We start from the raw sequence: 23671 nt of genomic DNA on the forward strand, positions 1-23671 counted from the left end.
ATGGACACAGGGAGAACAGGGTAGGAGGGACAGACAGTAGGACAGCTGAGAGGGAGAACAGGGTAGGAGGGACAGACAGTAGGACAGCTGAGAGGGAGACAGTGTAGGAGAGACAGACATTAGGAACCAATTTAGTTTTGGTGATGCTTTCGTGATATTGTCTGAATCAACTTTGTTAAAACGTGAATAACTCTTGAACTAAGTCATTCCGTCCAATTCAAAGAAAAGATTATGTGTTAGACGGCCCATCAGTCGCGTCGCTAGTCGCATTAGAATTAATCATACCTCCCGTTGTTGTCGATCGCATCAAGTGTTTTGGCTACATAAAGCTACTTCAGCCACATCCGGGATAGCATCTGGTCCGTCGCTAAATGTGCACTGCTGCTTTAAAATCGCTGGGCGATCTGATTTAATGGATTCAATAACCCTGGGCGTTTGGGGTGTTAAACTGGGTTTTGGTCGTGAAATGTGCCTGGTAATTAAATACCAATATATTTAGTAAATAGGCATGGGACATTCAAGTGTATGTGTGTGTGTGTGTGTGTGTGTGTGTGTGTGTGTGTGTGCACACGCACGTGCGTGCGTGCGTACTCACTAGGTGAGCCCTCCTCCAGCACACCATTGGTAGTGTTACCGTTGACAGCGTGTTGTTTGGAGGTGTGCGTCTCCTCACACTCCTCAGTCTCCACCTCCTCCACAGAGGAGCGCACGAACCGGCTGCAAAACACCAAACACCTCACGTCAATGTACAATGTAAGCATTTAGCACCTTTAGACCTTTATCTAGAGTGACTTTACAATAAGCAAGGTTAACACATACTGTACATCAAATGCAGATACAGTGTTAGCGGCAGATTTGGTCTGGCACCGCTCAGTTGTGATTGCATTTGCAACGGACGCAGGGACACAGCCTCAAAAAACAAAAGTAGCAGATCTACAAGCTCGAAACGTGCCGATTCACATCACATTCCAAGCTTGTAGATCTGCTACTTTTGATGGTTTCGTGTGACACTGTGGTATGACCAAGTAGGGACGTCAATTCACGGAAAACCACAAAAAGTTAGAATATGGTTTCTGCCCAACAACAGCGATGCATAGCAACAACTCAAATGACACAGAGGCATTCCCAGCTTGAAAGGTATCACAACGTACGTCTATAACGGGTCTAAATGGATTAATAAACCATAACCAATAAAAGAGCCTGAGAAGAGTCTTCTCACCAGAGGCGCAGGAGCAGCATGTTGTACAGCTTGTCCTCGCTGAGGGTTCGGGGCACGGTGACCAGGAAGGGCTGTCCAAACAGAGGCGTGCTGGTGTGGTTGTAGCCAGACTGCTTGTACTTCTCCCTCATGTGCACCGGGATCACCACGTGGTCAGAGTCCTCCTGCCGGTTCACCGACACCTCAAACCTGGGGATGGATGGTGAAGAAGAGAGACCCACTGGTTAGACCAGCGCTTCTCAAAACCTTTTCGTGTCAAGGACACACACATTAATATGTATTTGGCCCGCGCACCCCCGTCTGAACAGATTAAGTGACAGGAACCCCCTTACAAAACATGTTTTTTGTTAAATCTTTTCAAGAATCTTTCGCTCTTTACTTTTTCTATATTTCTTTGGAGCAACGGAAGCATGAGTAAAATATAAAGCGGAAGTGGAGCCTCCACCCCACTTCCGTTGTCTTTACAGTCACACAAATGTATCCTAATACAAATCAAAATAATCAAAGCATATGTCGACCATCTGAAAAGCATATTAATGAATGCAGTTAATACTTGCTCTGGGCTACTTTTGAACAAATTCAATGGGGCGTGGCATGGCGGTGATCAGCCTGTGGCACTGTTGAGGTGTTATGGAAGCCCAGGTTTGCTTTGATAACCGCCGTAAATTAATTTGTATTGTTCAGTCATATGTCTCACACCATCCTCTTGACCATACAACCATTACAACCTAGACCTTTTTTATTTTTTTAACTGGGTAACTGGTGTACTGACCACAGTAATACCATGGTCAGTACAACAGTTGCCCAGATACTAGTAGTTTTCTCTCTCTCTCTCTCTCTCTCCGATTGTGGAGTTGTCTAGTTGTCTGGCTACGCAAGACTACTTTCAGAGCGATTTCATGAACGATGAACGACGACATCATCAAATGGGCCTGAGGTGGCTGCGTTCCTAAACAAAGACATGGAAACCATTACTTTCAAGGCCAAGGTGCAAAGCTATAATCCTGTCCAAAAAGAGGAATCCATCTCTTCTTTGGGACCACTAAAATCAAGCTCAGCGAGAAGATGGAGGTTCTGGCTCTTTGCATACAGTAAACTCATGTGGACCAAAATCCAGGTCAGGAGTATTATGGAGTACTCCTACCTAGCCTGGATGAATGCCTCTCAGACCATTCTTTCGCAGTTAGACATTATCAAAAATCATTGGGGTGGATGCTACAGCAGTATGCCATCAGCAAGCTGAGTCATCGTCCCACAGTTGCAGCAACTATTCTTAAGATGCACACTCACAGTAGCCTGGCGCAGTGGTATATTAGTATCGCAGCGCAAGGCTACACTCACAGCTGTCCAGTAGATCTCTAGCCTGAGCTAACGTGTTAGGTTTCTGGTCTAGAGCAGGGGTTCTCAACCCGTGGGTCGCGACGCCTTGGGGGGGGTCGCCAAATTATTTTGGGGGGGTCCCCAAATTATTTAAAAAAAAGAAAAAGAAAACTTTTTCGGAAAGTCACGGATTGGAGGGGCTAGCGGCTAGCGCACCTCAAAAACATAATAATAAAATAAAACGGACAGCTGACAGAAGTGTGACAGGCCCACTCACACATAGATGTCGTCGCGCTCCATGATGCTGCTCAGGTTCTCGTTGGTCTGGAAGATGCGGTGGAAGCGATGGTTGTAGATGTCCGTCACGATCATCTGGACAGCAGAGGGAGAAGACCATCACATTCAGTACAGGCTCATACATACTCCAGTTTGAGGTGATAAGTTATCACCTTCACCTATAGAGCACCGAAGTCTGACGTCAATATCGGTAGAGGCCGCTAAGTCCAAGTCCACGGGTTCATGTACTTTTTATTGTCTCCACCAGGCCGAAGGCATGGGGAGAGATTATGTTTTGCACTCCGTCCGTGTGTGTATGTGTGTGTGTGTGTGTGTGTGTGTGTGTCCGTCCGTCTCTGTGTGTGTGTGTGTGTGTGTGTGTGTGTGTGTGTGTGTGTGTGTGTGTGTGTGTGTGTGTGTGTGTGTGTACAGCTAATCTCCGGCACCGTTAACCCGGTCGATGCCAAATTTTGCACACACACTCCCTGGATGCCAACGATGAACCTCTGCCCCAGAACGGCCTGTTATAGTGCAACCAGTAGGCAGACTTTTGAAAAAACATTTTTTTTAATATTACTCCTCCAGATTCTGTCCAAAAATGTCCTCAAGTACACAATGCAGCCACCAGATGGTGTTGCCGGCGGCGAATGAGTTTAATCTGCAACACAATCGTATAATGTAGTGTCAGCTAAGGGGCTGAAAAACCTTTTGAAGAGCCCTGCATTAGACTCGAGCATGTAAATGTACTGTCTGCAACAGCAGAACTAAGGATTATCCACTGATTAACCCATTTTGGGCGGGAACCCCTTTTGGTGTTAGCATTATGTTATGCTTTAGCTATTGAAAAATAGCAGATCTACAAGCTCATAGCGCGCCACCGAGTGGCGCGCTACGAGCTTGTAGGTCTGCTATTTTTGAAAAATCGAAGAACGACTGACATAGAAACATAGCTTTTTCAGAAAACTGTCAGGATGTAGAAGACATTTTTAGAATCTGATCTCAGGTCAAAATGGGTTAAAGTATCAGTGGACCATGGGGGATTCAGGATGTGCACACTGTACAGGACAATAATGTGCTATGGGAGACAATGCTTTGGCTGTAGTTTAGCCCTGGGGAGGATCTTGGTGATGTCATTGGGAGAGACATACGGATGATAACCCAGGCTCCATGCATCTATCTAAGAACGTCTCAGTAGAACCCCAGTGGTATAGTTCCATGTTCAACCAACATTTATCTTATTTATTGCTAAGATTAGTTACATATTAAGCACTTCAGTTACATCATGCAGACATGCACTGTATGTGTCTCCTCTATTCCTGTGTCTTTATGCTCTTCCTTAAGGGCATGGATGAGCCTTTTGGACAATTAAAAATATCACCCACCACATGTAATGTGATGTGACTATAAAGATTGGTTCTGATTCTAGTTTGATAGTATTTGATGTAAATTGTGTATTCCGAGTGTTATTTGTGTTTGTCAATGTCTGTCGATTTGAGTAGTGGTAATAAGTCCATGACTTTTAAAAAACTGAGGAAGGGGCGTAAAATTGAATTACTTTAATCATGTCTACAACATTTGAAAAAACAACATGTTTCGACTAGAACTGGTCTTCATCAAGGCTGATACATGTTGGCTTTTAAGATTTTGTGGACATGATTAAAGTACTTTGATTTTACCAGGCGTAAAATCCTCCTATTGTTTAAGTTTTGGTTTCTGTTGATCCTAAAAGTAACAACCATGTTTTTAACTCAACTTTTATCTCCATTGAACACCTGGTTGATCTCTCTGTCTAAGTGTGCCGTTTTAATTTACCCTCCATTATCTTTTTGACCGTCCATGTACATATATGTTGGTTGCAAGCAATTAAATAAACAGAAGCCACCTCTATTTTTCATGCAGAGAGAAAGACAGTACAAATCTCTTTAACCACTTAACAATTTGAATGCTGGCCATTTTGAGCAGAGCTATTCCGCCTGTGCTGAAGGTGATGCATTGAACGAAGGACCTGGTCTGAGGCCCACAGTAAATGTTCTCTTATAGCGAGAATCACACAGCATACCTCAAAATAAAGCGTAACTTGCACACTCTAATTTTAAAAAAAAATGATTTTACCATCTTCCATTCTGGAGATATGCACCTTTATGTAACACCTGCTTTTGTAGTAACGTACTCTTCTTGAACAGAAAGCCTAATTAGAAGCGGTTTTATGTCAGACGCTGTGTATCGTTCCAACTCGGAAAGCTGTGCTCGCGCTGTGAGTTCCCTCCGAGGTGGAACGGGCGGTTAGTACTGCCAAACAACACAACACATTTGCCATGTTCTATCTGACCGGCGTTGATCATCATGATAAAGAAATAACCGATCGCACAGGCGATACAATCCGTGCGTTTTTTGTTTTAATATGAAGAAAAAAGGAGAGAAATCTGACGGAGACACTCTGAAGTCACACTCGGATCAGATTACACACACAACCCCTCCATTGAAAGTCACATGAGGGGAGGAGAGAGCCCTCCCCTCCCTGAAACAAAGAGAAACAAGACTGCAGCGACACGATTGGCTTGGTTATGAAGCCATTCTTTTGCCCCGAGTTGCATAGGAGTCTCCGAGCAGCCTTTACGTGACAATACGGGGGCTCTATGGGGCTGCCTCTTGTGCTGTTTTCAGGAAGGGAGGGGGAGAGGCAGTTTTTTTGTTGTGCTATCATCCAATGCTAGTTGATAAAGTGCCCGGTGTGTAGAAAGACGATTGAAAGTAATCAATAAAAACATGCGGTAAACGTAGAAATCCCTTTCCCGCACGTGACGTTTGAGATTTTAACCACGTAGAAATCCTTCTCCCGCACGCAACTTGTTAAGACCGATATCGCTGTTGAAACTTCTTATCTCCATATTTGAACTATTTGAGCTTGTATACAAGCTCAAATAGTTGTGCAGCGCATTGTAGAGCTTGTAGATCTGCTGCTTTTTCTCTTTTTTGAATTTGAATCCTAAGAAGTAACGGTTTTGGATATACTGTATGAGGTTTCTACTTGACAGACTATACTTGGGAGACCCCCAGGGCTCTATAGCAGATCTGCTACTATTTCCCTCTACACCAAACAACCTCGCCGAAAATAGCCGGCCTACAAGCTTGCAACACAATGTGTTTGTGAACCTTGTAGATCTGGAATTTTCGCATAATGTTCGGCACCACACGTACCCCCGGCATCCCTATTTTGGGAAAGTTCTCAAAAAAGATGAACCTTGTACGAGCAAGGAAAGTGTTAAAACATCCACACGGAAAGCTGCTGACAGCGGGGAAAGGGAATAGGCTGTCTTGCTCAGCAGGACAACCATGTGACAGCTAATAGGAATGCAGCAGAGATATCGACTCAAAGTGTCTCATTTAATTGTCTTTCAATTTTTTACCTTCTCAGCAGCCACCCCAGACAGAGCAGAGTGAGGTACACAGGGTCTGTTCAGGTAGCTCTCCACCAAACAGACTACTACAGACTGGCAGTCCGACGTCGGATAATGTCGGCTTTTCAGGTGTTCTTAGTTCACCACACACCATTGCTAACTATTGCTGTCTGTCGGCCGACGGCACATTGTTGTGCGCATGCTTGAGAGGAATCAGTCCATACCGGAAGCTGAGGCAGCATCGACCAAAACAAAAACACAGAGCATTTTTGCGCTAGTCGTATTCACAGTACTGCTTTGGAGTTGCTTGGTATAGGAATTGAGAGTTGAGAATATGATATCTAGTTCAAATGTGCGACGGCCCGGGCAATGTCTCTGGCTCATCTAGGCTTGCTCCTGCAGACGGGCAGTAGTTGTCGGTAGCCGACCGAGCAGGTTTGGTCGGCTTCCGCCGCTTCTCTACAACTTACGACCCGAACTGGTGCACGCCGTCCATTTGACATTTTCGGCCACAGATGCTTTCCAACGATTGTGGAGTGCTACCTTTACCTTCTCAGCAGCCACCCCAGACAGAGAACAGAGTGAGGTACACACACACACACACACACACACACACAGGTCTCTTACCTTCTCAGCAGCCACCTCAGACAGAGCAGAGAGCGAGGTACACAGGTCCGAGATGTAGCCCACCTTGGGCACCGTCAGCTTGTACTGAAACACAACACGCACACGCAAACACGCACACGCACACACACACACACACACACACACACACACGTTAGCTTAAAGGGGAGTAAAGGAGTCATGATCGAAGAGGCTACACACACTTTAGCCCAAGTTATTTTTAAGGACAGAGATAAAGGGGTCCAGTGACAACCTACCTGCGTGGGTTTAACGAGGGGGTCCAGGCGCACCAGGTAGACCTCCAGCGTGCGCTCCTTCTTCATGGGCAGCGGCAGGGTGAGGTAGCAGAAAGGGTCAAAGGTCACAGACACCTTGGCGCAGACGGGACAGACCAGCGTGGACTTGAAGAGGCCGTGGAAGATGTCCACGATGATGGAGTTGTTGCGCTTCAAGTGGTTCTGCCACGCCTCCTCCGCCACCACCTGGGGAGGAGCAGAGCCATAGAGGAAGACAGAGTTACGACAACTCCGTTCACTTCATGGGGCCAGTCCAATGGCGGGCGGCTCTTCTACATAATAGACTTCTATTGGCGAATAGTGACAAAGGCCGGAAACCAGAGGTTTACGGAATGCATTGGAGTCTATAGGCAAGAGCGAGTTATATGAACCACGTGAACGGCTGTTCTGCCCCCTCAACTCTGTCTTACTCTATGGCTCTGGGGAGAAGGAAGAGGAACAGCCACGCCCGTGTTAAAGTCAGTGGAAACGTTTTTTTACTTACAGTAAGTAAAAGTATCAATACTGCGACGTCAAACTACTCAGTACTCAGTAAAAGTCCGGAATTCAACATGGAATTCAAATGGCCAAAACGTATATATAGGGCTGAAGTGGTTACTAAAACTAGACTAAAACATTTAAGATTACACATTTTTATTCAAAAGATTAGAACACCTTGTCAGGCCTGCCGTCTGCGTCAGTCAGCTGGATGTAGGGTTTCTGGCGGATCCGGTTCAGGTCTTCATGCAGACCGTCTAGGAGGAAGGCCAACAGCTCGTGAGAGTCCTGCTGCTGGTAGCCTGAGAACTGTGGGGCGAAGCGGCCCACCTGGGTCTGTATGGGAGAGCGTGCACACACACACCTTTAAAACCGCCATAAAAGAGCACTTGGCTCGTTGTCTGCAATGGGCTCTATGCACACACGCCATTTTGGAATGAACTTGAGCCCCTACTTTTTCCTTCACAGGTGTTACCGCTGAAGGCTCTGTTCCATTCTGGTCAAACAGAGTCAGGGTGCTGCTATTGTGCATGTTGGCTTACTGAAAACACTCTGCTACCCCAGTGGGTAGCAAAGTGTCCTTGAGTGTACAAATGTACACTCAAAATGTTCCATTGAATTTAAAAAGTTTGAGAACCATTGCACAATAAATGGAACAGAGCCTTAATTAGAATCATCGGTATTCGGTAACACCTGTGAAGGACGTAGGGAAGCGGCCCGGAAATAAGAATAGTTATTCTGTGTCTTCTAAGCTTGCCAAAAGAAATTACCCTCCCCCACAGTTTATCTGTAAATGTACTTTTACTTATTGATGATCTCTTGTATATCTTTTATTGTCTTGATGAATTGAATACACAGGACCACAATGGAAACAAGTCATACACCTGTGACTGTCTGGCGCGCACACACATGCCAGCACTTGAAGCTCAAAACGAGATTGAATACCAACAGAGGAGTATTGGTAAAACATTTTGGGGGCGCTACCCATACGGTTAGCTGTGTTGCTCATTCCATAACAACAATAAATCTTTTATTTATGAAATGACAGTCTAAGAAGTTCTCCATATTGTTTTGAGAGATCACACAAACTATACAAGACAGCTCATTACTTTAACAATGACAGACAATACACAGGTATATATTTAGCTGATCTCGTACGGTTCCAGAAACAGAAGAGCGGCTTGGTATTCTACAGTTACATTAAGAATTAGGCTCTGTCAGTATCCCTCTCCTTCCTGGCAGATTGTTTTCAAGGACAGGGGACACACACGGCTCACTAAAAGAGCAGGATTGAGACTGGGGCCAAATACATACATGTCAATTTGGGGCGTACTTGACTTGAAAACATAATAATAATAATACATTTTATTTATAACACACTTTACATTACATTTGAAACAAATCTCAAAGTGCTACAAAGCAGAAATATTAAAAGGAAAAATAAGAATAAAAGCTAAAACATTCTGTGATCACCTAAACAGCTAAAAGGCTAAAAAGGAAGGTCTTTAAGGTCCCTGCACACAGCGCGCGTTTTTCGGCTTTTTAGCAGCGTTTCTCCATCGGTTTTCCAGTGTGCAACCACCTTAAGTCCCCTTTTAAAAGCACCCACGGACTGTGGTGCTCTCAGGTGGTCTGGGAGGGCATTCCACAGCTGAGGAGCAGCTAAGCGGAAGGCCCGGTCCCCCATGGTGCAGAGTTGTGTCTTTGTGCTTTTGAGTGAGTTTGATGCACCAGAGCGGAGAGCGGGTGGGGGTGCAGTAGTTTAGACTAGTCATTGGTTAGACCAGTCATTAGTCCTACAACCTATCTCAAACCTAACCTTAACCCTCTCCCAAACCTTAACGCACCCCTCACCAACCTTAATCCGGTCGTGTTAACGCACCCCTCACCAACCTTAATCCGGTCGTGTTAACGCACCCCTCACCAACCTTAATCCGGTCGTTTTAACGCACCCCTCACCAACCTTAATCCGGTCGTTTTAACGCACCCCTCACCAACCTTAATACGGTCGTTTTAACGCACCCCTCACCAACCTTAATACGGTCGTTTTAACGCACCCCTCACTAACCTTAATACGGTCGTGTTAACGCACCCCTCACCAACCTTAATCCGGTCGTGTTAACGCACCCCTCACCAACCTTAATCCGGTCGTTTTAACGCACCCCTCACCAACCTTAATACGGTCGTTTTAACGCACCCCTCACCAACCTTAATACGGTCGTTTTAACGCACCCCTCACCAACCTTAATCCAGTCGGACCAATGCTCCTTTGAACCAATGATATGTCGAACCAAAGGATGCCTGCTGGGGGTTCAATTAGTTCTTTTAAGTAGGGGGGGGGGATTCAGAATCATGAAAACCCCCTAGTTTGACACTCATGCTACTTAAAGCAGAATTACATTTTGTACATTTTGCCTGCATACATATACCGTTGGTTGTTAACTCACTTGTTGCCAAGAATGTCTTTTGACATGTTTTTTATAATTATTCTGAATGGTCTTGCTGATATCCACCATCTAGCAGCGTCCCCGTCGCTAGATAACGGCCTTCTCACCTTTTTTCTCGGAATTGAGGTTCAGATTGAGGTGTTTGAACAGAGCATCGATGTTAGGAGCTCATTATAAATTGTCGCTACTTGCTACCTTGCGGTTACAATATTAACGCTTCTGATGACTTTTAAAGTTACGATCACCAGATTAACTTTAGGCAATTTTGCTTCCGGTTCATTTTGGGGTGAATTTTGGGGCTGCATCCGGCGGCACATAAATTGCAGCACCGGAGTCAATGGTGGCAGCAACAGCAGAGTTTCCCAAGGGAGTTGGGTTGGAACAAATTGAGAGATGATAGCTAATGGTAAGCATTTATTTTGTAGATTGGTCACAAATTTCACACGTATAGCTGTATTTACCTTGAAGGGTCTGGGGGTGACGTAGCTGTATTTCCCCGACCACACCTGCTTGGTGAGCTCAGCGTAGGCCCTGGCGATCTCTCCCTTCATGCCCAGAGGGTTGTCCTCGTTCATCTCCTCCACATATTTGTCTTTGAGGAAGAAGTCAATCAGCGGAGGGATGTTACTGAGACACTGTGGGAAAAGAAACAAAAATGAAACGTGAGGAGGGATGTTACTGAGACACTGTGTGTGTGGACACAACAACTAGAAAAAGTGCTCCTCAGGACAGGTCTCTGCCAGTTCAGGTAAGCCTCATTAGTCCATTGAGACCTGGAACGCATCCATGTCACGTTAGCGTTTAACCACATTAACCATTAACCCATTTTGGGCGGGAACCCCTTTTGGTGTTTTAAACATTATGTTATAATTTAGCTATTGAAAAATAGCAGGTCTGCTATTTTCGAAAAATCGTTAAAATGTGCCTCAAATCTTTCCGAAAATTGTTAGTAGTGCTAGAATAGGCCATTTTGAAAAGGCTGTAATTTCCTTCCTTGACCTTTCGCGACAATCGGACCCTGCATTCATGATTTGAGGGTTTTTTTTGTTCCAAGAATATGTTTTGCAAAAATGAACCTGCTGGTGGCGCTATAACAGGCCAATGTGAAAAGGGTGGCATTTTTTCCTTGACCTCGTGGGAATGTGCATGCACATTTTCACGCAAATCGCACACTGCGTTCATGATTTGAGAAATGTTGTTCAAAACCAATCCTGCAAACTTTGGAAGCCAATGTTAGCCAATCAGGATGAATATGAGCAAATCTGACAGATCTGTCTCGATCACATGACTATAGAGACACTTATCTGGACAAAATCTGTAGGAGTAATATCAAAATAATTGTTTTGCGAAAATCGGCCTGCTGGTGACACTATAACAGGCCAATCTGACATTTTTGGGGCAGTGGTTTTGCTCTGGCATCGAGGGAGAGTGTGTGTGTGTGTGTGTGTGTGTGTGTGTGTGTGTGTGTGTGTCTACAGTTTCGCTGCAATCGAGCCAAGGGTGCCGGAGATTAGCTGTCTGCAGACTGACGGACACGCGCACACACACACACACACAGATGGACGGACAGGGTGCAAAACCGTCTCTGTAAATAATAGTCTCGGTAAACAATAAAAGGACGGAATCGGATGTTACTTAAACACTGTGTGGAAAAAGACAAATATAAAACATAAGACAACGATGAGAAACAGGAGCAGAGAGTGGAGGAATCCAATAGCTTCTCCACTTCAGAACCACTTGTACACAATACACATCCATATGTCATTTGATCTACATCGAGTATATCGTCTAGTAGTCGTCCGTGAGCCTTGAACGATCCATTTCCACACTCCCAAGTGTTCCAAATTAATTATCGGTACATTTCCGGGCCTGCCACGCATCAGGACAACAATTCATGGCCATGGCCAGCAACGCTGTTGATAATGATAATCCTGTTAATGCACAAGGAGCAGAAATCCCTATCTTTACCCCCTAGCTAAACACTGTCAACTAATACTGTGGCTAGGAAACTGCAAAGTCAATCCCTGCAGTGATGTTAATGAATAATTCAAATAAAAATTGTGCATACCCAAGTTGGAGGCACTGCAGTTGAGAGTGTTAGAACATTTCTTTGAACTCTCTCCTTCAGATAGATGGTGTCTTTTTTTCTTGCATAATATAACCTACTTAGTCATACTCATGTGTGTGTAATATATTAAATATGGCTTATTTTGCCCATACTACTTATGGTCATTGTCTGTCGATTGTCATATCTGCCCTGTGCAACTTGTGTTTACAAGGCCTAAAAGCTAAGCTACACAATTAGCCCATTCAAACCGGGAAAGCATCTGTGTCATTTTATACTTTGGCTATTAAAATAGCAGATATATAAGGTCTCATCGTTTCACTTCATGCCACACTATGAGCTATTAGATCTGCTATTTCTTTTATATTTATCTCAAATCTTTGCTTCTGGGAGTCCCTGATTTTAAGATGGTGGGGGTTGAAGGCGAAATCCTTTTGTGGGGTTTTTTAGCACCACTGATGTAGCAACATACGTTTTTCAGAAAACGGATGTAGAAGAAATGTTTTGAATCGGCAGTCAGGTTTTAACCGTTGGCCTCCGGGATTAATTGATTTGCTGTAATTCACGCCAGGATTTCCCCCGTTTTACCCTAATTTTGAAGAGCCAAATCCTCGACCGGATGTAACTTTTGTTACTTACAGTTTGTGGTGTCGGACCATATCCACATCTACCGCTTGACGATGAGAAAGGATTACCGCGACGATTACAGTGTTGGCTATCGGCCGTGGAATAAACCTCGTTTTGACCAGAAATGCCATCTGAGACAAGGAATTGGAGATAAGGCGAAGAAACAGATACATACAGTGTATCTGTATGTATCTGGGTGCAGTGGGTGGGTGCAGTGGGTGTTGACAACATCACCTAGCAACCCAGTGAGTTTTAAAACCTGTTTTTTCTTACTCATGTGTGTGTTCTTATTCATGCTTACTGCTTTGCCTGTTTCGCTGCCGTTTCTATGCTCTTTGCTATTGTTTTTTATTGTCTTAATGTTACTGTGTTTTTGCTTGCTTTAATGCTACTACTTACTTGTGTTTTTATCTCTTTTTGCCATATGTAAAGCACTTTGCGCAGCATTTTATGACATGAAAGATGCTATATAAAGAAAGTTTATTATATAATAAACTAGGGAGATAATTCAAACCCGACAGGGTGTTTAACCACCGAAGCGAAGCGGAGGTGGTTAATCACACTGGTGAATTATATCCCTACAATGACCACCTAGGCAGACATTATCCCACTTATTACACGGCTATTTAAATTAATAAATTTACCCAAAACACAACAAAACGAGGTATTTCCTAACTTACGGTAATGAAAGCATTCCATAAGTGTCGCACTGGCCGACGTCTGAGCCGGGCAAAAAAAGGAAGTGAGTTGATCAAATAGAATCCATTTTCGGGTACCGCTTCGTCTATTTCTCGCTCAAATGTTTTCCAAAAACATTTTTGAGAGCAATGTTTAGCTGTAAATGTTTAGCTGTAAATTACATTGTGTGATTGACCAACCAGAATCAAGCATTCAACCAAGCCGTGTAATATTTATTAATTGCCGTACATCTACGGAAATGGCGCCAATGCGGGTTGAATTGCCAATCGCAATTATATTATCTGTGTGACATTTACTCGTCAAGTGAACGGCCATGATGGCGGACAGCCCAGAAAGCAGTGTGGGATCCAGTACCTGTACAGCGGAGTTCATGAAGCAGGTGTTGCCCAGGTTGGACAGCCCACACAGGCCTGAGCGCTCGCTCTGTCGGCCCTGGTCCGTGTTGTAGTCGTAGTTGTTGGTGTACGGGTGGTATGACGGAAGACTGTAGCTGGAGTTCTTCACACTGTATTGAACAAACACACACAAATACACACCATACTTTAGGATGGCATTGAAAATAGCTCAACAGTATTTTGTTTGTTTGTTTACGGGACACGCAGTGCATGTTAATGAACAAACATTCAACACGTGCAATTGACAATTGATTTAGTTGAACATGATCTCATTTAATCATGCCGGATTTAGCTAGAAGCAAATGTCTACATATAAAAACATGAGAAAAACTTGAAAATACATTTAAAAATTAGGAGTAGATCGGCTATATTTTGGTGTGTTGCATCATTCACCACACAAATTAGTTTAAAATAGGGAAAACTTAACCAAGTATAAATTATGTTTAAATCTAATTCCAACCCCTAAACCTAACCTCTAAATGACTAATCCTAATCTAGTATAACGATAAAACCACCATTTGTCTTGTGAGGCCCAGGAAATGGTCCTCACAATTTTCTCAAATCCGAGTATACTATCACAAGTATAGAAATAAAAATACACACACTTGCGCACACGCACACAGATGTCATGGGTGACTTAGCGGTCGGCATTTTAAGCATTAAAGCGATCAGAGAGAAGCTGGTCAACACACTTGAGTCGACACATGCACACCAAACAAGACAACATATATTACAATACCATACTACCAACTACAGCCATATTAACCCATTTAACAGGAAAGCATCGTCGTCATTTTAGATTTAGCTATATTATATATATCGTTGCTGTCTGAAAGAAACCTCTTATATTCATAGTCTAAGTTATTGTGTTTTTTCATAAATTAAGGCCCTACTTGATCATACAACAGCGTCACACAAAAGCATACATAGTAGCAGATCTACAAGCTCGAAACATGGCACATGGTGACACGTTTTGAGTCTGTGGATCTGCTAATTTTGCCATTTTTTTTAATTTGAATCCTGAAAAGTAACAGTTTTGGACATAATGAGGTTTCCACCCGACCGACAGAGACAATATACAGTATATAGCAACATAAGTTTTTCATAGAACTGTTAGGAGCTAGAAGGCATTTGTAGAATCGGCCTCAAGAACCCAGAGGGTCCCTGGACCTCACTTTGAGAACCACTACAATAATATGCATGAAATACTGTATGTATGATTGAATTTCTGTTCATCAAAAATCATAATGAAGGCCAAAATAATATACATTCTTACGAATATACGAATGGTTTAGAGGGAACGGTTAAGAGGGAATCGTTAAGGAACCGGAACCGCTAAAATCCTAAAGGCTACTCTATCTATGACAACCACCTAACCCCCCTGTTCATTTCAATAGAAGTTGATCAGTGGCGTTTTGAAGCACCCGGAAGACTACCGGAAGTACCATTATAACTCAATGGACTACCGGAAGTACCATTATAACTCAATGGCTCGAGCGAGCGGAAGAGCAGCCCCGGAGGATGACACACGTTACGCACATGACATCACTGAACGTCCGTCCACCTACATGAACGTGCTGCAGTTCCACCTTTCGCCAATAGGTCATAATTTTTCGACCGCGGTCGAGATCATGGATTTCACAATGCCAGGCCAGACTTTCCGGTCCTTCATTGCCATCCCCAGTTCCTGCTTACTGATACATGTGTTCCTAGCGATGACATCAGGGAACAGACAGTTTTCTACCTCTGGTCTGCTTTGAGGCAGGACTCCAGAGAAGAAGGGAAGATATAACCTCAATGTCAGCTCTGTGTAGCAGTGGCCGGCAAACTGTGTTCTTCTGGATCGGACTAGTGAAGAAACACAGGGAAGGTTGCCGTATATTAGATTAGTCGATGGGTGGCTCTTCCAAGACAGATTTTGCGCTCTCATTAGAAGGCGGGTGTAAGTGCCATAGTGGCAGCTTCAATGTTGGATAGCCTTACTGGGGGTTTGGTAACCATTAGGAGCAGTGAGCACTGAGCAGCCATTCTACGGTGCTCGGGGAGGGTTAAGAGTCTTTCTTGCAAGGGCACACATCGACACATTGCTGACCTGGAATCGAACAAGGGACAACCAGGGGCTCTGTCTCTCCAGGCAGGCTCACAAACCACTCAGCTATGGCCGCCCATATTAACCCTGTTCTCCACAACCTACACTGGATTCCTGTCAAACATAAAATCAACTCGAGAATAATACTCATCACCTACAAGGTGCTGAACAACAAAGCTCCTCCCCCTACGACTCTGACCTCCTCTTCCTCCCTCATGACCCCTCTCCCTCCTTCCCTCAGGTCTGGTGACGCCAGCACAGCCTCCCGGTGGTCCCCAAGACCAAGCACCCAAACTGGGGAGACAGGGCTTTTTCCGTTGCTGTGGAATGCACTCCCCAACACTATCAAAGAAGCCCCCCACCCACCAATACCGCTCTCAAAACCCACCTCTTCAATATTATTCAATATCCCCAGCTAACTGCACACACTCCTTGTTTTAGTGATACACTGTTATTGATTTTACTCTGTAGACATGATGCTTTGTGCTCTTTCCTAAAAGATATTTTTTCTCCCTCTTATGTAAAGTGACGTTTGAGTACCTAGAAAAGCGCTATATAAATTTGAGATATTATTATTATTTAATATTATTATTATTATTAGATCTGAAGCCTGAAACACTATAGAGCCTTGGACCAGTGTTGCTATATCTTGCAAGAGAAACAAGCGGCTGGGTCAACGAAAACAAGCCCCCACAAAGTGTCTAGGCTAGGTTTTACCACTTTGCGTCGGGTATCTTGAAACAAATGTTTTAACAACACAAATCTTGTATAGGGGGGGTCCCAGGCACAAAATAATTTACAGATTAGGGTCTGTGGCCACAAATTCATGTTAATTTGAGGGTCCTTGACCTGGACATGCAAATGTTTGAGAACCACTGGTTAAGGAAGCAAGCCTGAATAATCAACTACACTTCAGAAACAAGCCGAGAGAACAAAACGCAAAGTAAAGGCACTTTACAGAAAAACAAGCCCAAAGTTGCTTATCGTCTCTGTCGGGTGGAAACCTCACATGTCCAATACCGAATGTATATATATATATTGTTTTTAAATAGCAACAGTAGCAGATCGACAAGCTCCAAGCGGCTTGCTTCGCGCTACGTTCCAAGCTTGTAGATCCGTTACTTTTTGATACTACTGTGCGATGCTGTAGCATGACCAAGCGTGGCAGAAATGTTACGGTAAAAAAGTTAGAAAATGGAGATAAGAGGTTCCTGCCACGACAGTGACGATATAATAAGCAGACTGGGCAACAGCACTGCCTCGGACGGGCAGACCTCTGGGTCGTCTGCAAGGTGCGGGCTGTGGCAGGAGAGGGCTCCCAGCGATCTAGGGAGGCTGCAACAGTGGTAGTGGCGGTAGTAGTAGTGGTGGTAGTAGTGGTGGTGGTGGTGGTGATGATGGAGTTCTCGCAGTCCAGCGCGCGGTGCTCCACCCTTCGGTCCAGGTGTTCCACCCTGCTGCGGTCCAACTCCGCCCCCTCGGTCCTCAGGCACCACCAGCAGCACAGCAGCATGGCTCCATCATCCTCTCCTCAGCCCCGGTGCCCCCGCGGCCGCCCAGGCCCCGGTCGGCGCCGGCCCGCATCTCCGCCACCACCGGCCCACTTGTCACCAACCACCACCCTCCCCCCCAGCGACCTCCCCAAAAGAAAGACGCCTGTTCGGCTTCGCAAGGTCAGAGAAATCCACCCCACTTTTTGAGAGCGCAGAAAACACAGTTAATCAATCAATCCACTCGAGTACCCGAGCTTTGGTACGGTTCCGTTCGGTTCTGGTCTGGGAAAAACGACCCGGAGAGAACGAGCGGTTCAGCGGGGAGGAGCAATTCAGCCTTGGTGTACGGTGCCCAGAGCCCGTGATGAGCCCTCAGTCAACAGAATCTGCACACACACACACACACACGTCAAAATGAGCCAAGGCAAGCTTCCTTTGCACTCCTGTTGTTTCGGTTAAAGTACGCGGCTCCTCTCCTCCCCTCTTTCAGTCCGGGACAGATGGCGGCATCATCCTTTCGCCCTCCCGTCTTCCCCTCCTATCTGTTGTTTCTCTGTCCTCTCCTCTCTACCCTGTCCTGTCTCTCCACTACTCCTCCTGTCCTCTGCTCCTCCCTGTGGCCTCTCCTCTCTCCTCTCCTGCTGCTCTCTGCTGATCTGCAGCCACCACAAGATTATTTATAGCAGCATCACCAGCAGAAGGATGAGAGAGACTAGAGCTACATGAGACTGGGGTGCAGAGAGAGAGAGAGAGAGAGAGAGAGAGAGAGAGAGAGAGGAATGGACAGGAGAAAAAGGGAGAAGTAAGAAATGGGAAGGGAGGGGGGAGCGAGCATGAGCGCCAGAGAATGAGGGATGAGAACACGGGGAGATGGGGCAAGGAGAAAAGGGGAGAATTAGGGGAGGGAGAGGGAGGGTGGTAGCACGCAGGGAATGTGGAAGAAAAGGGAAAGAAACAAGGGAGAAATAAACCCGAAACAAGAGGGAGAGAGATATGGATAGGCTAGAGGAAGGAGTTGTGTATGTAAGTTGGGGGGGTGAGAGAGAGGGGTGTGCAGGGCCCTGTCAGCAGAGAGAAAAGAGAGGTAAAGGAAGGGTGTAGCTGATCAGCTGTATCCAGCTGAGGCTGCAGTATAGCTCTCTCTCTCGCTCTCTCCTCTCCCCCTCCCTCTCTCTCATATCCACCTTTCTGTATCTCTCAGAATCTCTCTCCCTCAGTCGTCACGACATCTGCGAGCTTGTAGATCGGCTGTTCTCGGTGCACGACTCCTCAATAACAGACCTCTGGACGTCATACTATAATATTACATGTCAAATATGTCTGTCACTCATCTGTCTTGTTGCTTCCCCCCCCTCTATCTCTGTATCTCTTTAATATGCCATGGATGCCCTTACTCTTCGCCATAGTGGCGTAAATAAATGAGTAGGGTCCTGGAGAGGGAGAGAGAGAGGGAGAAAGAGACAGAGAGCCTGTCTTGCGGCAGGCAGCCTGGAGGGGCCACATGTGTTGTGAAGGTCACTGTACTGCACCGTAGGACATGTATGTAGAGAGGGGGGGGGGGATATAGAGAGAGAGAGAGAGAGAGAGAGAGAGACAGAGAGAGACCTAGAGAGACAGATGAACGCTAGTATCCTACTGTAGGTGTTACAGCTGCTGACAGACACGCCAAGAGATCAACACCCCCAACTCCCCAGGGTTTCATTTAAAATGGATACAAATTCATAAATTAACACAACAGTGAGGATTTTTTTTTGCCGTGTGGGGGTGATTGGTGAAGCAAAATAATGAAAAAAAAAAACAGGAAGTGCTGAATAATTCATGGAGGATGACAGAACAGTACAGTACGGCCAGGCACACACACAGCTGCTATTTCAGGGGAAGAGGAGAGTATCTCCATCTCTTATCCTTAACTCACCCCCTTGATGTAACCCATGCAAACAAGCTGAATAAGACACTCTCTCTCTCTCTCTATTGCATATTCAATACCACATAAATGCTCTACTACTATATTCTATACCAGAGGTTCCCAACCACTGGCCCGTGGACCGGTGCCGGTACACGGCAGCACATTTGCCACCGGTACGCGAGAAGGAACCGGCCATGAATCTATAACCTTGCATCACCAGGATTTTCCAAACATAGCATGAAGAAAGATACCAAGGATTTGTCAGTGATGTCACCGACGGTGGTTTGTAAACAGCTTTGAGTCTTGCTACTTCCGTGTTGCATAGCATAACAGTGACATCACTGTTGAATAGTATCGAAGCCGTGGTATTTTTGAGTGGTGCAGCCACTCCAATGCCCAGCAGCGTTTTTTTTCACCACAAAGTGTCACTGTTGCGCGCGCACACACACACACACACACACACACACACACACACACACACACACACACACACACACACACACACACACACACACACACACACACACACACACACACACACACACACACACACACACACACACACACACACACACACACACACACACACACACACACACACACACACACCTGATTTTTTACCATTCATGTGTGTTGAGCACGCAGCAGCATAAAAACAGCTGTAGGCTATTTTGTCACACTCACGCTAATGAAACAATAAACAGGATTAATATTTCATTCATCTTTCATGTCGACATTCAAGTTATCAGAAGATGCATCACTCTGCAAGTTTAACTAAAGTTTTCCACCTGTCCAAAGTCATTTCTGAAAAAAACATAGGCCTAACCTCTTTTTAGTGTGGTTGCCCTAACAGGGCAACCAGACTATTTGTACATTTGGATACTTTGCCGCACTACTCTTCCCACAGTTTTTGCCGCACACACTCGAGCCATATGTCAAATCGACCGGCTTCATCGGGAATCGTGTGCTTGTATTTTGCTAAGAGATCCGTTGTATAGTTTAATTGATATTAATTAATTAGTTCTTCATAGACTTATAATGGGGAAATCGAAGACTACATTTAAGTATTTTTTTCCCTTGGAGACCGTAAGCGCCATATTTACAAGACTTGGGGGGGAGGTTCATAATAATTATGAAAATTAATTGAAATGGAATTACATCAGTCCGCCTCATGGTGGCGCTATTACAGCCCACTTTTTTCCCTATAACTCTTGAACCGTAAGTCGTCAAATCTAAATTTATTTTTCCATGGATTCCTTGGGTCATGATGCATTTCCACATATAGGCCACGCCCATTTTCGTCAGGGAAAGAAATCCTGCAAATTTGAATTTTCAAAAAAAAAATCGGCACACATGATCTCCGGACCTATCCGATTAAAATAATTTTGGTAGTGCGTATACTTCGGCCATAATCGTCATCCGAAGTTAGAAGGAGGGGCCTATTTTACAAAAAATCGAAATAAAATCAAAATCACGAACGGAATGTCCAAACCATCCTAAATTTGAATCACATGTCCCGGGTGGTTAAATCAACCAAGTTCCAAAAGCAATTAAATTTTCATCCATAGGGGGCGCTGCAAATGCGAAAAATGTAACCGATTGTTGCAAAAACATGATTTTGGGGGGATAAATCCCCTCCGAATTACTTACGCATGATCACAAGGTTGACGCGACATTGTAATTGGCTAGCAACATTAGTGGGAGGGGCCTATGTAAGCGACTGCGGCAACCACACTTTGCACTTTTTCAAAATTGCAACCTTTCCAGTTTATATTCATATTTGAATAGAAAAGAGAGGTCGCACACAATGCATCGCATCGCGACGCATTGTGAGCTTGTAGATCAGCTATTTTCAAATGGTCGAAATGTATATAGGGTTGAAGTGGTTACAGTAATGTATGTTTTTCTAATCAAAATGTAAATCTCCAAAGTAACTAGTAACTAAAGTACAAATGTTGGCTCTGAGATGTAGTGGAGTAGATGTATTGGGAATTGGAATACAGTCAAGTAAAGTACAAATACCTCAAAATTGTACTTAAGTACATTATTTGAGTAAATGTACTTAGTTACTTTCCACCACTGGGTTAACGGCAGGAGGATGAGTTAACAAAACGTCAACAAAGAGAAAAGTATATGACCAAGCTGTCCGTTTGTGATGACAAAAAAGATTACGAAAGAAAGGAGAGAGAAGTATGACTAAGACACAGAAGTGGTCAATGTTATCCTCAACTTCATATTGACATCTGTTGTCCAGATCATATCTCACACCAGGGCTGCAGGGCTGAATCATTCAGGCCGCGGTAGTCAAGTCATACACCCAGCCAGGCCACCCTATCCCTATACCCACACGCGTGTACGTTTGGATTACAACAGAGCCAACAGAGTATAGACAGAGTTGCGACATTGAGGGGGCAGAAAACAGCCCTGTCACGTGGTTCATCGACTACAATAGATTCTGTAAACTTCCGGTGTCCCTATTCGCCAATAGAAGTCTATGTAGAAGAGGACTGGCCCCATGAAGTGAACGGAGTTGTCGTAACTCTGTCTATACTCTATGGGCTCTGGATTACAAGTAGGGCTGCACGATATTATATAAAATATATATAAAATTTCATATCTCTGTATTTATGCCAAATATTGCGATATCGATACGATATACGATATTACCGTTACAATTTCATTATCTACATTTTAAGTGTTGCAACACTTATGGTGATTGAAAAACCATAAAACCTGGGTGATCTACTGTATGCTATCAAATTGTATGTTTATTCACGCAGCATAGTACTGTACAGCATATGAATGATACATTCTACCCTTCTAAGGACCAGCTGAGACCCCAACTTTGAGAACCAATGGTGTAGTGACGGGCGGGAACCCCTTTTGGTGTTTTAAGAATTATGTTATACTTTAGTGTTGGGGCCCTTTACTTTAGAATCATATGATAGACTGACTGATCAGCTGGTTATGTTCTTTCACCACTTTATTATTTGTATATGTAACAATACATAACATTATATGAGAGTCGCTATAATTAAGATTTCCAGGGTGAATGCCTCCGACTTAATTGGCCTAATTTTCTACAGTGCCACCCTGCTCTTTGGGCCCTGCAGGGCTTGTGCCCAGAATTTCCCATTCAGGAATCCAGCTCTGACGCATCCCCAAAGCTATAGTTAGCTAAAAGTTAGCTACTTTATTAGTGTGGTTGCCTATGGGCAACCATACTATTGTTCCCCTTACCTTTTCTTTTCATTCATTAGTGTGGGCAACCAGACTATTGTAATTGTAACACTTTATTATTAGTGTGGTTGCCAGACTATTGTAATTGTAACACTTTATTTACTGGAGTAAGACTTTTTTTGAAACGCTACTCCTCCCATTGTTTTGACTGTACGCACTTGAGCCATATGTCAAATCGACCGATAAATGTTGTATAGTTTAATTGATATTAATTAATTAGTGAATTCATTTTCCCCATTCACTTAACATGGGAAGATCTAAAAGTCCAACTCAAGTATTTTTTTCTCTGACACCATAATAGCTATAGTTACAAGACTTGGCAGGGAGGTTCATAATAATTACAAAAAATAATTATCATATAATTACATCGGTCGGCCACAAAATTATTTTGTCCCTGGATTCCTTGGGTCATGACGCATCTCCCCATATAGGCCACGCCCATTTGCGTCATGATAGATTTTCCGCTAAAATCGGTACACATGATCTCTCGACCTTTCCGTTGAAAACACCACAGGCGGAATTTTGATAGTGCGTATCGTTCGGGCGTAATCGGCTTCCGAAGTTAGTGGGAGGGGCCTATTTTACAAAAAACGCCACAAATCACAAACCAAATGTCCAACCCACCCCAAATTTGAATCAGATATCGCGAGTGGTTTAATCAACCAAAAGCCAAAAACAATTCCATTTTCATCCATAGGGGGCGCCGTAAATGCAAAAGAAATTAGCGTTTGTTGCAGTTTTTTTTTTTGGGGGCATAAATACCCTCCGAATTACTTACACATGATCACAGGTGTGACTTGAAATTGTAATTGGCTAGCAACGTTAGTGCGGCAACCACACTTTGATTTTTTTTTTAAATTGCGACCTTTCTAGTTTATCATAGTATCCATGTTGATATAATGCCATTTGGATCAATGATATAACATTATGTTGTTATATAATAATATAGCAGCGGGTAGCCTACTTGAGAATGACTGATGGCAGTCAACTGTCTTCTGTGTTTTGGTAAGCTGATGGGAGACGCGACGACGCCACAGTAATCGTGACATGTTATTTTCGTCCCATCCTTAAACACTCCTTATACACTTATACCTTATACA

The 23671-nt window shown here is 44.3% G+C and overlaps 1 protein-coding gene across 4 annotated transcripts in view; it reads right to left on the minus strand.

Annotated features, from left to right (window-relative positions):
* The window catches only part of usp15 (ubiquitin specific peptidase 15), a 57346-nt gene that overhangs the window by 9851 nt on the left and 23824 nt on the right, over window positions 1–23671 (minus strand). For all 4 annotated transcript variants that reach the window (XM_079494807.1, XM_079494806.1, XM_079494809.1 and 1 more), the window contains 8 exons: window positions 13803–13953; window positions 10519–10692; window positions 7788–7946; window positions 7095–7319; window positions 6841–6924; window positions 2817–2911; window positions 1220–1408; window positions 596–717 (listed from right to left, as the gene is read on the minus strand). In XM_079494807.1, the coding sequence (XP_079350933.1) occupies window positions 596–717; window positions 1220–1408; window positions 2817–2911; window positions 6841–6924; window positions 7095–7319; window positions 7788–7946; window positions 10519–10692; window positions 13803–13953 (1199 nt within the window). The remainder of the gene's footprint in view (window positions 1–595; window positions 718–1219; window positions 1409–2816; window positions 2912–6840; window positions 6925–7094; window positions 7320–7787; window positions 7947–10518; window positions 10693–13802; window positions 13954–23671) is intronic.

The sequence above is a fragment of the Electrona antarctica genome, assembly GCF_951216825.1.
Source record: "Electrona antarctica genome assembly, chromosome: 23".
Taxonomy (NCBI): domain Eukaryota; kingdom Metazoa; phylum Chordata; class Actinopteri; order Myctophiformes; family Myctophidae; genus Electrona; species Electrona antarctica.